Genomic DNA, 16258 nt, shown 5'->3' with positions numbered 1-16258 from the left:
AATCCTTGATTTTACCAGTTACTACTTTTTAAAAAGATTTATTATTTTGAGAGAGAGAGAGAGAGAGAGAGAGCACACATGAGTGGGGGTGGGGAGGGGTGAGGGGCAGAGAGAAAAGCAGGCTCCCTGCTGAGCAGTGAGTCCAATGTGGGGCTGGATCCCAGGACCCCAGGATCATGATTGGAGCTGAAGGCTGAGGCTTAATTGACTGAGCCACCCAGGTGCCCCTATCAGTTACTACTTAAGCAAACCCTGGTTAATCTTCCTTAGTTGAGTGAAAGCAATCTATACTGCTAACTCCATCATGGATTTTCTGGGGATTTGTTCTAGGTTCTAGGAATCCAAGCCTATTAGGTATCAAAATTCTTTAGGTACTTTCCTTGACAGCCTAGTTTGCTAAGTAAGGCCTGTTTAACGGAGATGACTAATCTGTAAAAGTAGATCAAGCCAACCAGATGGATGCCTTATGTGGCACACCCATCACTTCAGATCAGCAACATTTCCTCTGATACTTTCCATGTTTGGCTCACATGGAAGTAAAATAAAATGGCTATTTATTATGCACCTTACTTTCCCGTATATTGTCACATTTAATTCTCACATCTCTTACCCATAGTATAGATAAGGAAACTGGCCCTAATAGGATGGAAAGCTCCCAAAGTCACACAACTAGTGGCAAAATTAGGATTCCAGGTTTGGTCTAAACTCGTGTCCTTCCCACTAGAGTTATGAAGCTGGTAATCCTGTTGAGAGTGTGACTTCTTAAAAGTTTCTCCCCATTGGCCTGTTCCCCTGGCAGCTACTTTCAATGCCTTTTGAAGCTGGAGTTTGTGTGATTGCTAATCTGAAAACAATGATAACATTTACACATTAAACACTTCCCCAACTTGTTCCCTTGACAACCTCACACCTAAGATTAGATCCAGAAAAAAGTTCTCTGTTAGTGCTTCAATTTAGAAATCTCAGTTTGTGAGAACATCATTTTCAATTGACTTTTAAAGAGAGCAAAGTTTTGCAATAGCAATATAAAGTGGCAGCTCTATGTCACCATGGAAAATAGCACACTAACAACAAAAAGTCAGCTGATGAAAGATCACCTTTACTCCATACGAACTCTCTAGTTACATTCACATCACTATTCCTTCCACCACCAGCCTGGACCAACAAAGGTTGAACTAAAATGCAATATAGCTAAATATTGCGATACTAAAAATGCAATATAGCTAAATACCCTGCCATACTTGTTTTGTCAGCAATTATACCTATACCTATAGATTTTTAAGATTTTTACGTTTAAATTCAATTTAATTAAAATATAGTGTATTAGTTTCAGAGTTAGAATTTAGTGATTAATCAGTTGCATATCACACCCACTGCTCATCCCATCACCCAGTTACCCCATCCCCTCACCCCCAACCCCTCCGGCAACCCTCAGTTTGTTTCCCATAGTTAAGAGAACAATATTTTTTTTAATTACACAGGTTATACACAAAAATACTTCCATTGTAAAAAAAATTAAGCAGTGCAGGATTGTACAAAGCAGAAAGTTATAAGGCAACATTCACCAGCCTCCCTAATGTTTCCAGACCTTTTCTTGTGCATTTATTCATATATGTATATATATTATATAGTTCCTTTTTTAAAAAATATTTATTTCTTTTTTTGATACATTTATTTCTTTATATGAGAGACAAAGAGAGAGGGCACATGCGAGCATGAGCAGGATGGGCAGAGAGACAGGGAGAAAGAATCCCAAGCAGACTCCATGCTGAGCACAGAGCCCAATGCAGGGCTCAATCTCACAACCCTGAAATCATGACCTGAGCCAAAAGCAAGAGTTGGACGCTTGACCAACTGTGCCACCCAGGTGCCCCACATATTGTATAGTTCTTCTAACAAAAGATGGGATCATACAATATATACTGGCCTGTAACTTTAACAGTTTTATTGAGATAGAATTGACATACTATACAATTCACCTTATAGCATAGAGTTTGGTGGGGTTTTAGCACATTTGCAGATAATGCATACAGCCATATCCAGAGTCAATTTTAGGATATTTTCATCATCTCAAAAAGAAGCCCTGGAACCTTTAGCACCTTTGTATGCTCACATTCTCTCCAACTTGAAGCAATAACTAGTCTACTTTCTGTACCTATGGCTTTCCGTATTCTGGCCATTCTGGATGAATGGAATCATACAAAATACAGCCTTCTGTGACTAGCTTCTTCCACTTAGCATAACGTTTTTAAGGTTCACCCATGTTGTAGCATGTGCCATACTTCTTTCCTATATATAGCTGAATAATATTCCATTGTGTACATATGCCATATTTGGCCTGTTACTTTTTTTCATTTACTATATTCTTTTCAGTCTTACACATAGATCTACATCACCCTCTTTGGTGACTGCACACTATTACATGGCTGCTATACAACATAATTTACGTAAGTTTTTCCCTGTTGATGGATATATAAACTACTTCTGCTGTTTTCCCATTAAAGCAATTAGTGTATCACCTTCATATGATATGTAGGGAGAAAGAGAGAGGCCATCATCTTTCTTGGTGGAAGAAGGACCCTGTCTCTAGAACAGTCATTCTAAAGGTATGTTCCCTGGTCCTGCAGCATTACCTGGGAACTTGTTAAAAATGTATCTGAGTTTGTTATTCAAAAACTCTGGGATGGAGCCCAGCATTCACTGTTTAACAAGCCTTTCTCCTTGTGATTCTGATTTGCACTAAAATTTGAGGACCACTGTCCTAAATCTGGATCACTGCATTAAAGTGGCTTCCATTATTTAGTTTAAAGCACATTTTAAAAATTAGCAGGAACACACACACTGGCTTTAACACATGACTATGTGCATGGAGAGGGTAGATGTATCATGGAGGAGTGAGTCTCCTTTTCCTTAGAGAGATTATTTTAATATAACAAAAAAGCCCCTTCCTCTCAGACTTTTCCTATCTGCTTGACCGCTCATTCTCTTTTCCCATAGCCTTGAATACCCAACAATTAAACCATTTACATAGCATTGAGATGCCAGGGAATGGAAAGCTTCTCCTATTCCTGACCCTCTGCATTTCTGCTGATGAGACCCATAGGACAACAAACCATAAAACCCAGCTCCCATTACAAACCAAAATAATGAAAGATATGATCTCATAGAATTACAGATGGGAACTAGAATGGAATTTAGAGATCTCCTAGTCAAGACACATTTTGGAGATAAGACAAAGCCCAGAAAAATTACATGCTACAAAAAGGCCACACAGCAAGCAGAAGACTCATCTCTTACTCCGCTATACTATACTGCACACCAAACACTGTATACTACATACTGCTTTACTATAATGGTCATTAACTGGGAATATGCATGAAATTCACCTGGGGAGATTTCTCTGAAAAACACATTTAGAAAAATTTATTTTCTTTATCTTACTAGAGAGGACACTGATATAATTTGACTGTCTAGAAGACATTGATTATCATCTAGTAGTATATTGTTTCTAATTTAGCAATGCCCAAAGAGGTCAGGGAGTATTCACAACTGCCAGGAGTACTTGGACTGCTTATTCTTATGCTAACTAGCTCCATGTTGCAGTTTTTGATGGTTTTGGGGGGCTTTCTACTGTGTTTCTGTCCTCTCCTTTGAGGTCAGTTATCACACTTACATCCATCAGTGTGTTTGCATCCCGCCATCCTTATCCATCCTCCCACACCTACAACTGGCAATGTGAGTTGAGACACCAAATAAATACGATCTTCAGAACTATGATAAAGGTGACAGTAAAACAGGTCATTAGTTAGGACCTACAAAATTTAGCCTAGGGACTTTGTTATATTTATGTTGGCTGAGACAAAATGGAAAGTCAATGTTGCCAGCATAACATTCTGCAAGTAAGTGGCCAAAGCAAGACCTCCTTCATACAAACAAAATAAATAATGAACTCTGGGGATTTTTTTTTTTAAACATCAGAAAAGTACGTAGTTTTCCCCTCAAGTTTCTTCTCTGATGTTTGCTTGGTCTTTTTTAAATTAATAAGCTTAATTCTTTAGAGCAGTTCCAGGTTCATAGAAAAATGGAACAAAAAGCACAGAGGGTTTCCATATGCACCCTGTCCACATACATGCATGCTCCTCGCGCCTCCACCCCTATATTGACATCCCCTATGACAAACACTGTAGAGGTAGTTTTAAAATCCATTTAAATATTACAAAACTCAACACCAAAGAAACAAACAATCCAATCATGAAATGGGCAAAAGACATGAAGAGAAATCTCACAGAGGAAGACATAGACATGGCCAACATGCACATGAGAAAATGCTCTGCATCACTTGCCATCAGGGAAATACAAATCAAAACCACAATGAGATACCACCTCACACCAGTGAGAATGGGGAAAATTAACAAGGCAGGAAACAACAAATGTTGGAGAGGATGTGGAGAAAAGGGAACCCTCATACACTGTTGGTGGGAATGTGAACTGGTGCAGCCACTCTGGAAAACTGTGTGGAGGTTCCTCAAACAGTTAAAAATAGACCTGCCCTACGACCCAGCAATTGCACTGTTGGGGATTTACCCCAAAGATACAAATGCAATGAAACGCCGGGACACCTGCACCCCGATGTTTATAGCAGCAATGGCCACAATACCCAAACTGTGGAAGGAGCCTCGGTGTCCAACGAAAGATGAATGGATAAAGAAGATGTGGTTTATGTATACAATGGAATATTACTCAGCTATTAGAAATGACAAATACCCACCATTTGCTTCAACGTGGATGGAACTGGAGGGTATTATGCTGAGTGAAATAAGCCAGTCGGAGAAGGACAAACATTATATGTTCTCATTCATTTGGGGAATATAAATAATAGTGAAAGGGAATATAAGGGAAGGGGGAAGAAATGTGTGGGAAATATCAGAAAGGGAGACAGAACGTAAAGACTGCTAACTCTGGGAAACGAACTAGGGGTGGTGGAAGGGGAGGAGGGCGGGGGGTGGGAGTGAATGGGTGACGGGCACTGGGGGTTATTCTGTATGTTAGTAAATTGAACACCAATAAAAAATAAATTAAAAATAAATAAATAAATATTACAAAAGGGAGAGCTGAGATTACCTGTAACACCACAGAACTGTGGGTATTGCTGGTAAAGATGCGTGTGGTTCCTGCCTTGGAAGACTGCAGATGGGATGAGAGACCCATTTCGCTGCTTCCAAGGGACAATTTCATGTGTTGGTCTTCCTCTTCCACTAGAGATCTGAAAATTTTTATAAACCAGAAGGAAAGGGAAATTAAAAGTTGATATATAATCCACAATAAGGACATTATGTACATTATTTACAGAAATAATCAGTCACTAGTGCCAATCATTTGACTATGGAATATCCTGAATTTTGTTTCATTGTACTTTAGGCTGATAAACCTATATATACATAAACCTATATATATGAGTATATATAACTATATATATAGTTTTATGTGTGTGTGTGTGTGTGTGTGTGTGTGTTAAAAAGTTAAAAAACTTTTCAAGGTTAGAAAAGATCAATTAGAAGTGAGAAATCAACCTAAAAGCTCATTCAAAATGATATTCACAAAGGATTTTTGTATTTTAAATGTCAGAGTAGTTGTTTTTGGTATTGTACTGTTTGAGTAACAATAACATCAAATTGTGTTATTCACAGTTAAAACTACTTTGGAATACCTAATTTTAGAAAGAAAAATAATAGCTATCATTTATTGAACAGTCACTATGTATCAGGTGCTTGCCAAGAAATTTACACACATGACGTCATATACTCCTTAAAATAATCCACCGCAATAGGTACTATTATTGTTTCCTTTGTATTAACAGTAGGGTAAATGAGTTACAAAAACATTAATAATAAGTTACCTAAGGTCATAAATTTATTCAAATAGCTGGGTCAGGATTTGAATTTAAGTCTAGTGTGATTCCAAACTCCAAAGACCCTATTAATAAAAGTCAAAGATTAACTGCGATAGTAATATACTGCTTCCTCTTCTGCCATTAGTTTTAGTTCTAATCAACCCCCAACTGAACAAAAAATTTTACACGTGAAATAATTTTTTCTAGCAGTAACTCTCATTGATCATTTTGGGATTATTTGTTAAATCACTACAGTCTAGTGGCATTTCCATCTTTTTCAAGAAATAAAAAGTAAAAATAATAAATGTAAGCTATGCCCATGTATATATTACGTTAATAATTTTTTAGGGGCACCTGGGTGCTTAATCAGTTAAGCATCTGCCTTCTGCTCAGGATATGATCCTGAGGATCAAGCCCTGCATCAGGCTCTCTGCTCAGCAAACAGAGAGCCTGCTACTCCCTCTCCCTCGGTCTCTCTCCCTACCTAGTCTAAGGGATAATAAAAAGTTGTACTGTGGTGGTCAGTTTTCAGTGTAACTTGAGGCCCAATTTTATTAAATGCTTTGTGTAGTTTCTGTGAAACAAACTGACCTGTTGATTACAGGTTCCCCAGTCCTTTTTATGGCTCCTAAAAAATTATCATTTATTTTTTATTATTTATTTGAGAGAGAGCAAGAGAGAGATGGGGGGCAGCAAGGAGAGGGAGAAGCAGACTCCCCACTGAGCAGGGAACCCTACGTGGGGCTCGATCCCATGACCCCAGGATCATGACCTGAGCTAAAGGCAGATGCTTAACTGATTGACCCACCCAGGCACCCCTTTCTTTTTCTTTTTTAAGGTTTTATTTTTAAGTAAGCTCTATATCCAACATGGGGCTGGAACCCACAATCCCAAGATCAAGAGCTAGCCAGGCATCCCAAATTGTTTTTCTAACTCTGGCCTATCGAATATAATGAAGATTTTCACTTGTTCCCTACCATACCTGTAACCTCAGTTGATTAGTTTGAACAAGAAAAAAAGTTTTAAGACTATACCATACTTTAAGATCCTGCTTTTTGAATCCTGACATCAACAAAATGGTTTTAAATCCTGTAATAATTAGCAAAAGTTCTGGCCTCAAGGGTGAGATCAATTCTTCTTAAGGATATTAGAGCCATAGTATAACCAAAAATGAATAATATATGACCATGTTTTATTCAAGTCTCATGGATATTTAATAAAGAGAATAATTTAAATAAGATTTTAACAAGCATAGAAGAAAATGAATATAGCCTTCTACTAATTTCAGAAATAGCCTTAAAAAGAATTGAATTACATACATGACATATAGCATACACACACACACCCTTTTAAACAGCTTTTGCAGACAGACATTTAAAAGTACAGAATCAATGGGAAAAGTGGGAAATAGACTAATCGTGATTGGTATTCCTAACCAGAAAATTTCCATTCACACAGAATTATTTTAATGAAATATCCAAGTGAATGTATTATTATTTTCTGTATTCCCTGCACAGAACCTAGTACATGAGAATTTTAACATATGTCATCTGAATGAACACAGAATCTCATTTTTGTGGACATCTCTTTCTCACTCAGTGCTTTCAATGACCATCAGTTATCATTTTTATAGAACCACAGATGTAAAAGGGACAGGAATAAAGCTGAAGCCACACTGTGCCTATGACAAACCCTGGAAATTGATTTTTTTTGAAGAAACCTCAGATAACAACTTGTTTACTTGTCATTTGTCTCTAGCTCCTAAAATTGAAAAGCAGAATGTGAAAATGCAACCCTTTCTTGGCAAGATAATATGGTTGGATTTCTAATTAATTACTCCAAATGCTGAAGAAGTCTTCACTAAAATCGTCTTTTTCATGACTTTTTATCAACATACCTTGACTTTTTAACATTCAGAACATTCCCTATTATTTCTGCATCAGTAACAATACATGCCATGTCAACCTTCTCAGCAGATTCAATATTCTCTTCTATCTCCTTTTCATTAAGTTTACCGACTGGATATGAAGAGCACTGTTTTTTTTTTTTTTAACACTGCAAGGAGGTAAAATCTCTCTGCAGCAAAGCCCAGAGCACAATTATATCAAACTATCCTTAAAGGAATGATTATCTGAGTAATTCTAAGAACAAACAACATTTTAAAAATTGTACTATTTTTCAATCATATGGTTAAAAGCAATATAAAGACCAGTGGTTCTCAGAAAGGGGTTAGAGGACCAAGGGGATTTTGTTTCTCCCCTCCCCATGTCTGGCAATGTTTGGGGCCATTTTTCATTGTCACAAGGGGGGGACATGCTACCTTCATCTAGTGGGATGCTGCTAAACATCTCACCGACACACAGGAAAGTTCTCCATGGCAAAGATGTATTCAGGCAAAAATGTCAAGAGTGCCAAGATTGAGAAACTTTGATAGAGAGGGATTAACCTAGTCACGAGAATTTTTCTAAAGCAATTTCATGTTCTAAATTACTTCCCAGTCTGAGTGTTGACTACATGAGGCTAATGTTGGCTGTAAGAAACACAGTAGGGTTATTAATTACCACTAATTTTTCCAAGACGACCTAACAATAACATACCTCTGTTTCCTCCAGCCCCACAATTTGAACAATCAAGTGTTTATAGTAGATAAGTAGATAATGGCTTTGAAGTTTATAAGACAATTGTGCAGGAAAGCTTTTGTTCTCTGTAAATTCATGTACAAATAATAATTTCATAGTTCTACAAAAACAATGACTTATTTGGATTCACTTTTACATGAATCAAGCAAACTCTGCCTAAATAGTCTCACGTCATCAATGCCATAAATTTATTCATGAAAGAGAGTATGTTCATCAATTTTCTGTTCAGAAATCAAATCTTTTAGGAAAAAGATGTCTGTATATTGCTATTGGGCCACTCCAGCCCATCCCACTGCCACTGGACACACCTTATTTTCTTAACAATGACCAACCACAGAGCACAAAAGCAATCTTTCACAAAGTGTACACGAATCATTTTAACTGTGCCTGCTCAAAGAGAACAATTACTTTTTCAAAGAGCATTAGGGTAGGGACTGAAGCACTATCTGATCATTTTACCAAAAGCACTGCAAAGGTGGTCAAATTGAACATATACAAACTATGGTATTTCTTTGCATTGCTATTTGAAGACAAAAGAAATAAAGTCTAAGCACTTGTCATGCTAACAGGGTGATTCTAACATTGTAATTTGCCTAAAAAATTTCCATAATTTAAAATCACCAAGGGAAACATGTGTACATGATATGAGTACACTATTCATAAAGATATAAGCAGAAATGGCTAACAGAGAAAAAATGTTTAGCCTTATGAGTATCCCAGAATATGCAAATTAAAGCAAAGATTCCATCTTTAAACTGTAAACTTAAAGAGTTGAGATATACTTTACAAATTGCTAGTGCAAACATATATTAAGCCCCTGCTGTCTACGTGGTACTGTTCACCCAAATGGATCTTTTTAAGTTTTAAAAATCATCGAACAGACACATTTTTTTTTCTGTTTATAGTGAACCAGGACAATGAAGGATTCTGTATTACACATTTGACTTGGTAGACAGGCTGCAGCAAGAGTGGTCTGTCAACCTGGTTGAAGTATGTTTTCTATAGTGAATAGTTCTGTAGAGGTTAATAGTTTGGTACATGTTCTATAAAGAACCCATACTCTCGGAATTCACCATAGCAATTAGGTTTGTTGGTATGTAATGGAGAAAGGAAAGAATATCTCACAATTACATCATTTGGCTCCAAAGCCTCAGTCTTCCAACAAAGAAAGAAGAAAGAAAAAGAAAGAAAAGAAAAGAAAAGAAAAGAAAAGAAAAGAAAGAAAGAAAGAAAGAAAGAAAGAAAAGAAAAGAAAGAAAAGAAAGAAAGAAAAGAAAGAAAGAAAGAAAGAAAGAAAAAGAAAGAAAGAAAAGAAGAAAAAAAATAACACCCAATCCACTGAAATGAGTACTTTTGTGTTTTAAAAATGAGGTCTCAGCTTGATGAATGATGAAATGCCCATCTCAGTCTCTTTCTATCACTGCAAGCACCAGATCATGTTATACAGAAAGCCAGATGAGGTCAGATTCCATCATCGAGGCAAAGAGGACATTTTAGTGCTTTTTGAAATTGCTAGCATGAAAACACATGAAACACTCAACTGCTTTTGGCGGAGATGTTCTATGCACCAACCCATGCACCGGCATATTCACTTCCTGCTCCCATCAAATGAAGAACAGCACTTTAAGAGAGCTATGTATGAAAGATGCTAGAGGAATGTGTGACTTACAGGGAAAAGGTGCTGCCCAAGAGTCTTAGACTAGTCATCAAACTGTTTTCTGTACTTTCCTATATTTTTTACTTTTGGGGCGGGGGGTGAATCCGAGAAAGCTACAAAGGTACAAGTATATGAATAACACCTTTAACTTTTCTCTATTTAGTTTTCAATTAGCGTCATAGTATACTTCTTTTTGCTTGCTACCATTATATTATAAAGTGGTTAAACCTATCAGTGTATTTTTTTAAGATTTCATTTTTTTAAGTAATCTCCGTACCCAATGTGGGGCTTGAACTCACAATCCCAAGACCAAGAGTCACATGCTCCACCAGCAGAGTCAGCCAGGTACCCCAACAATGTTGTATTAACAATTTTAATAACATAATTCCACTGTGACAAAAGAGTAGGAGTTTCTAAGTTAGTGTTAGAAGCATTATACAAATATAATTTCTTAGAGTAATAATATTATTGTAACTGAAAGTCAGCACTTGTGGGTTAGTATGCAAGGACAGCAACAACAAGACAAAAGAACAAAAATGAAAGCCATGAATGATATATAACAAGATAACAAATCGGGTTGGTTAATCAAGGCATTGACTCATGCTTTCCACCACCCATCCCCCAGAAAAATAAAATACATAGTTGTCACACTCACAATTTAAAAAGAAAATCAAGAAAAAGGTTTTCTTCAAAGAAGTACTCCCCCTCCATTTGTTTTTCTGCTCTGAAACAGAGAAGTGTCTGCTAGCTGAGGCATTTGCTAAATGAAACATTTCTTGTGATAAAGTTGCATGGCAGGTGGAAGAGAAATTTAGCCACCTGTTCTCATACTCATTTGAATTTGAGTGCTAAATCTGTCAAGGTATTTCCTTCCACCCTTGAGAAATAAATTAAAAACTTAAGATGGTAGGAGTTATTCCCCATAGATTTTTCTATAGATTCAGAGTATGCATACTGCATTGAATTCTAAAGATCTTAATAACCTTCCTACCTCACAAAAGTTAGAATCTTAACTATCCTCCTTCACCCTCCCCAAACAAAAACTAAATGATACACAAAACACACACACACACACACACATTCTCTCTCACTCAACTTCCATTACAAAAAAAAAAAAAAAAAAAAAACAAGAAATTGTTTTTTAAAAATCAGAAAGAAAAATCCAACTTATAAAGTAATGAAATACGTATAAAATAAGCCTGGTATTTTCATTTAAAGAAAGAAAAAAAACATAAAAACTTCAAATATTTTAAAGACCTGTCCCAACTAAAATGTCATTTACAGAATCATTACATAAAGAAATTACAAATATAATAGTGACTTTTCTTAATATGGCATAAATTAACTGCTGTTTAAGAAACAATAGAAAATATAGCTCTTACTGAGGTACTTGCCCAAAAGAAATCAAGAAAGATAATGCTTTGGTTAGTTATTTGTATTTTTTAATGACTCAAATATAAATGCCTTATTATCAACTTGCAATGAATTCGCTAATGGAAATCTCTAGCATATAGGATATAAAATAGAGGCTAAGCTTTCCAAGGCTTTCTTTTGTGCTGCAAAAATACCAGAATCCACAAACGAGAAAAATTCTAGGTTCAAGGTGATCGGGTCAGACTGCAAAATGATTTACTAAAGTAATAAAGCTTCTCTATATGCACATTTCTGTCATATTGAAAATAAAATCACATTAATAAGTAGCTGGTGTCAGTTTTAACATAGGAATAAGATAGTTTAGCCAGCACCTGCTGTGTAAGAGGCACTGTGCCAGACATATTCTCTAAGCTACTTAATCCTCATAGCAATCCCATTTTAAAGATACAAAACTGAAGCTCAGAGAGTTTAAGGCTTCACAATGAGTCTGGCAACTATGATTTGAACTGGAGTCTGATTCCAGAGCCCACAATGCTCCCTCTGACACCAAGCCTGGAAAAAAAACAAAAACAAAAATGAAAACAAAACAAAACAAAAAACACAAAAAATAGGCCCTAAGCAGTTGTCATTTCAATGCTTAATTTATAAATACAAGGAAGATCTTAGAAAGACACGTTCTGTTAAAGGAAAGTAATTTTTTGGTTGGATTAATTTAGGCTAAAATTACCCTTTTACCACTTCCATAAAAACAATACCAATGCTAAAAAGTCTCTCATGCCATTCTCCCAACGCTTGCTTACAGGGTAAAGAGGCAGCCTATCTTAGGATATAACTTAGGTCAAATTTAGGGAGAACTTCACATTACCAATATCAACATTTAAAGGAACAGATTCTGAATTCCAAAGCCACCCATCACTATCACAGAAATAGCTCTACAGCACAGATGAGGGAATTGGGCTAAACAAATGGAATGACAAATGATACTCCATTAGATAAGTATGACAGGATGAAAGTTAATTATCCAATGCATAAAGCATTTGCACCAAATCTCTGAATCCTGTCCCTGAAAAACTTTAAATTTAATGTTTGTTCCCTCTATCTACCATATTTCAATAGTTTAGTCTTTCTTCATCTTTTAAAATTTATATATGCCAATGAAACTATATCAAGTTTCCTTGATACTGAAACTCTCCTGTTTAGAAGCTTGGTTCATATACTATTTCTCATTCTTCACATTTCTTAATATTATGATAAAAGATATGGATGGATACAGACATATACACCTGAATTAGAGAGAAAAGAGTAAGCAAAAGAACGAATTCCTAAATGCTGATTCCATACTTACTATATATAAAATAACTAAGTCAAAGCTCCCTTGCCCTAAGAAGTCATATAAGGTAAGAGAGTCCACAAGAGATAGTTGTATAGGGAGATAGCAATATGTAGATGTGAGTTGGGGAAAACAGCATGTGCTCCTATCACTGTCAATAACCCCCTTCCCAGGACATAGAGAAAATAATAGTTATGATCCTCTGGCCCCACGTAAGCCCTCTAGAAAAATGATCCACCCTACAGTCAGTACCAGTTCTGCCATTGAGAAGTCTAGCTGTATGTACCTAAGGCAGAAAGCATGCCTTCTTCTTCACTCCCCAGAAGAAGAAACTAGAATGGGAGCTCTAATACCCTGGTCAATTTTCTTTAAAGGAGCTTTTTGCTTTTGCTCCCAGTAGATTTGCTAACCAAAGTTAACCATTTTATTTCTATTATCTGTAGCCCACCAACTTTGGAATTTGACTATTGAGCTATGGTGCATTTCAATGGAAGAGCGTGTTATTAATGAATTGGGCTTACACTTGCCTAAAATGTCAGTTTATTAAGTATTCAAACATCCAAGTTATCCAATTTTTGAGTTTATTATAAAGGCAGATTCCACAAACTCAAAACCAATTAGAAATCACTGAGACAAGTCTCTTTGGGAACAGAAGAATCATTAATCAAGTGGTAAAAATCCTATCCATTTCTGTCTTCTCTGAATTTCCTAGTTATATTCAACTTCATAAAGTCAATAATTCATGACTAGATCTTAAGAGAATGTTTATTTCTCTTTCAAAAGGAAACATGACAAAAAACCCAAAGAGTAAGACTTTTAAACTTACAAAGTAATAATCAATTGCACTTGGGTTTTAAGAATTATAATTGGCAGCTCTGAGTCCCACTGCCTCTATGTCTTCAAAGCTTGTAATAAATGTAACAAATCTCAACCTTGATTTTGCAAGGACCTAGAGGCATCTCTAATTATTTCAATGAATACGGTAAAAATTTCAGTATCAATCATGTTTTACTACAGCATGTTTAATGTGATATAATCAAATCAATGTTTTAATATGGCAGCCTAAATTTAGGCAAAGGAATTTTAGTGTCATTTAGGCAGTTTTCAGAGCAAGTTAATACAAAAAAAAGTATCAAAGGATAGACTCTCAACCCAATGAATCTGGGAATCACACTTAGGATTGTTCTTTCAAGCTCATCTCAGATATGGAGCCAATGGAAACAAAGAGCCAAATTCACATAATATTTCACATTAAAATTATTTTCTATTTTGTATGCATCTGTGTCACCATTAAGATTTCTTTCTTTCTTTTTTTTTTTTAAGAGAGCATGGGGAGGGAGGACAGACAGAGAGGGAGAGAGAAAATCTTAAGCAGGATCAATGTCCAGCTTGCAAGCCCAACTTGGGGTTTAATCTTACAACTTCAAGATCATGACCTGAACCAAAATCAAGAGTTGGACACCCAACTGACTGAGCCACCCAGGTGCCACAAGGTGGTTTATTTTCATAAAATGTTGTTAGAAGACTTTAAGTTATCCCTCTTATACTATGCTGACATAACCATTGCCTACCTTAATTTCTCAAGTTGTTAGGAGATGCAAAATATCTTTGTCATTTATAGCCCACCCACCTATCTATACATTCAAGTATTTTAAGAGTAGAAATGAAGTTTTGGGGGCCAAGATGTTTATTTTTAGGAAAATTAGGACTTTGGGTTTAAATAGAGTACGTGTCATGGGTGGGACTCCAAAGGGGTAGAGGCAGATCATATTTAAATAGCATGACACGGGATCCCTGGGTGGCGCAGCGGTTTGGCGCCTGCCTTTGGCTCGGGGCGCGATCCTGGAGGCCTGGGATCGAATCCCACGTCGGGCTCCCTGCATGGAGCCTGCTTCTCCCTCTGCCTGTGTATCTGCCTCTCTGTCTCTCTCTGTGTAACTATCATGAATAAATAAAATCTTTAAAAAAATAAAAAAATAAATAGCATGACACAGTATATGTCAAACATTCACATTTCCCAGTCCGCTAAGTGGGAATTTTATTATTCTTTAAAGACTTATTTATTTGAGAGAGAGAGAGAGAGAGAGATTGTATGTGCATGAGTATGGGGAGGGTCAGAAGGAGAGGGAGAGCGAGACTCTTAAGCAGATTCCATGCTGAGTTCAGAGCCTGATGTGGGGCTCAATCTCATGACCCTGAGATCATGACTTGAGCTGAAATCAAGAGTCAGATGCTTAACTGACGAGCCACCCAGGTACCACTAAGTGGGAGCTTTAAATAGAAGATAATTGGAGCATTTTCAGACTCTGTGTGTGTGTATGTGTGTGTGTGTGTGTGTGTGTGTGTGTTTTGCAGAAGCTAGCTATGAATAGTGAAGGAGTAATAAAGTACTGCCTTGATTTGTTTGAGATAAATAGGAAAGAGGGATATTAAGCAAGAAGAGAGAAGCTTCCTTTCCTTCCTTCCTACAGTCTTTTAACTCAGTGTTTCGCATCCCAATTTAAAATTTCTGACTCGGGATCCCTGGGTGGCGCAGCGGTTTGGCGCCTGCCTTTGGCCCAGGGCGCGATCCTAGAGACCCGGGATCGAATCCCACGTCGGGCTCCCGGTGCATGGAGCCTGCTTCTCCCTCTGCCTGTGTCTCTGCCTCTCTATCTCTCTCTGTGTGTGTGACTATCATAAATAAATAAAAAATTAAAAAAAAATAAAATAAAATTTCTGACTCTAGGAGTATAGGTAAGAAGGAGACAGGGAGAGTCACCAAGTAGGTAAGGACAGCAAAGAGTCAAAGTGCTAAAAGTCTGCCCAGTTAGTTGGAAAATGCTACTCTAAATGCTATTTCCCTCACTCACTCCATCTACACCAGCTCTTTCTTGAAGCAGTAAGTCATTTTAAATCTCCAAAATTTAATCTTTTCATAGATCCCACTTTAATGAAAGAACTGGTTTATTTAAATGTACTCTCACTGGAAACAAGTTTGACTACATAGTTCTTAAAGATTTTATTTACTTTCTTTTATTAAAGGTTTTATTTTTAAGCCATCTCTTTACCCAACATGGGGTTCAAGTTCACAACCCCAAGATTGAGTCACACGCTCCACAGACTATGCCAACCAGGCGCCCCAGACTACGTTCTTAATGATAATTTTGGGAAGCTTGGTCAGAAAGTTCAGGAATCAAAGAAAGTTCAGGAATCAAAGAGTCATGCATTCAAGAGTGCCATAGATAGGATAGTTTGGATTCTAGAAGAAAATCGTTATCATCAAAATATTTCAGTCATCTTTGACTCCTGCTTCTTCCCAATCTCCTATGTCCAGTCAACTGCCAAAGTACTACTGAATATCTCTCCAGTATGCTCCTATCCTTCAC

General features: G+C 36.8%; 1 protein-coding gene across 16 annotated transcripts in view; it reads right to left on the bottom strand.

The window, feature by feature from the left end:
• Positions 1-16258, bottom strand: part of KLHL13 (kelch like family member 13) — a 210803-nt gene that overhangs the window by 37968 nt on the left and 156577 nt on the right. For all 16 annotated transcript variants that reach the window (XM_077889974.1, XM_077889983.1, XM_077889973.1 and 13 more), the window contains one exon: positions 5122-5263. In XM_077889974.1, the coding sequence (XP_077746100.1) occupies positions 5122-5263 (142 nt within the window). The remainder of the gene's footprint in view (positions 1-5121; positions 5264-16258) is intronic.

This window comes from Canis aureus, chromosome X (assembly GCF_053574225.1).
Source record: "Canis aureus isolate CA01 chromosome X, VMU_Caureus_v.1.0, whole genome shotgun sequence".
Taxonomy (NCBI): Eukaryota; Metazoa; Chordata; class Mammalia; order Carnivora; family Canidae; genus Canis; species Canis aureus.
The sequence above is the reverse complement of the archived record's forward strand: the minus strand, read 5'-3'. Positions and strand labels throughout refer to the sequence as shown.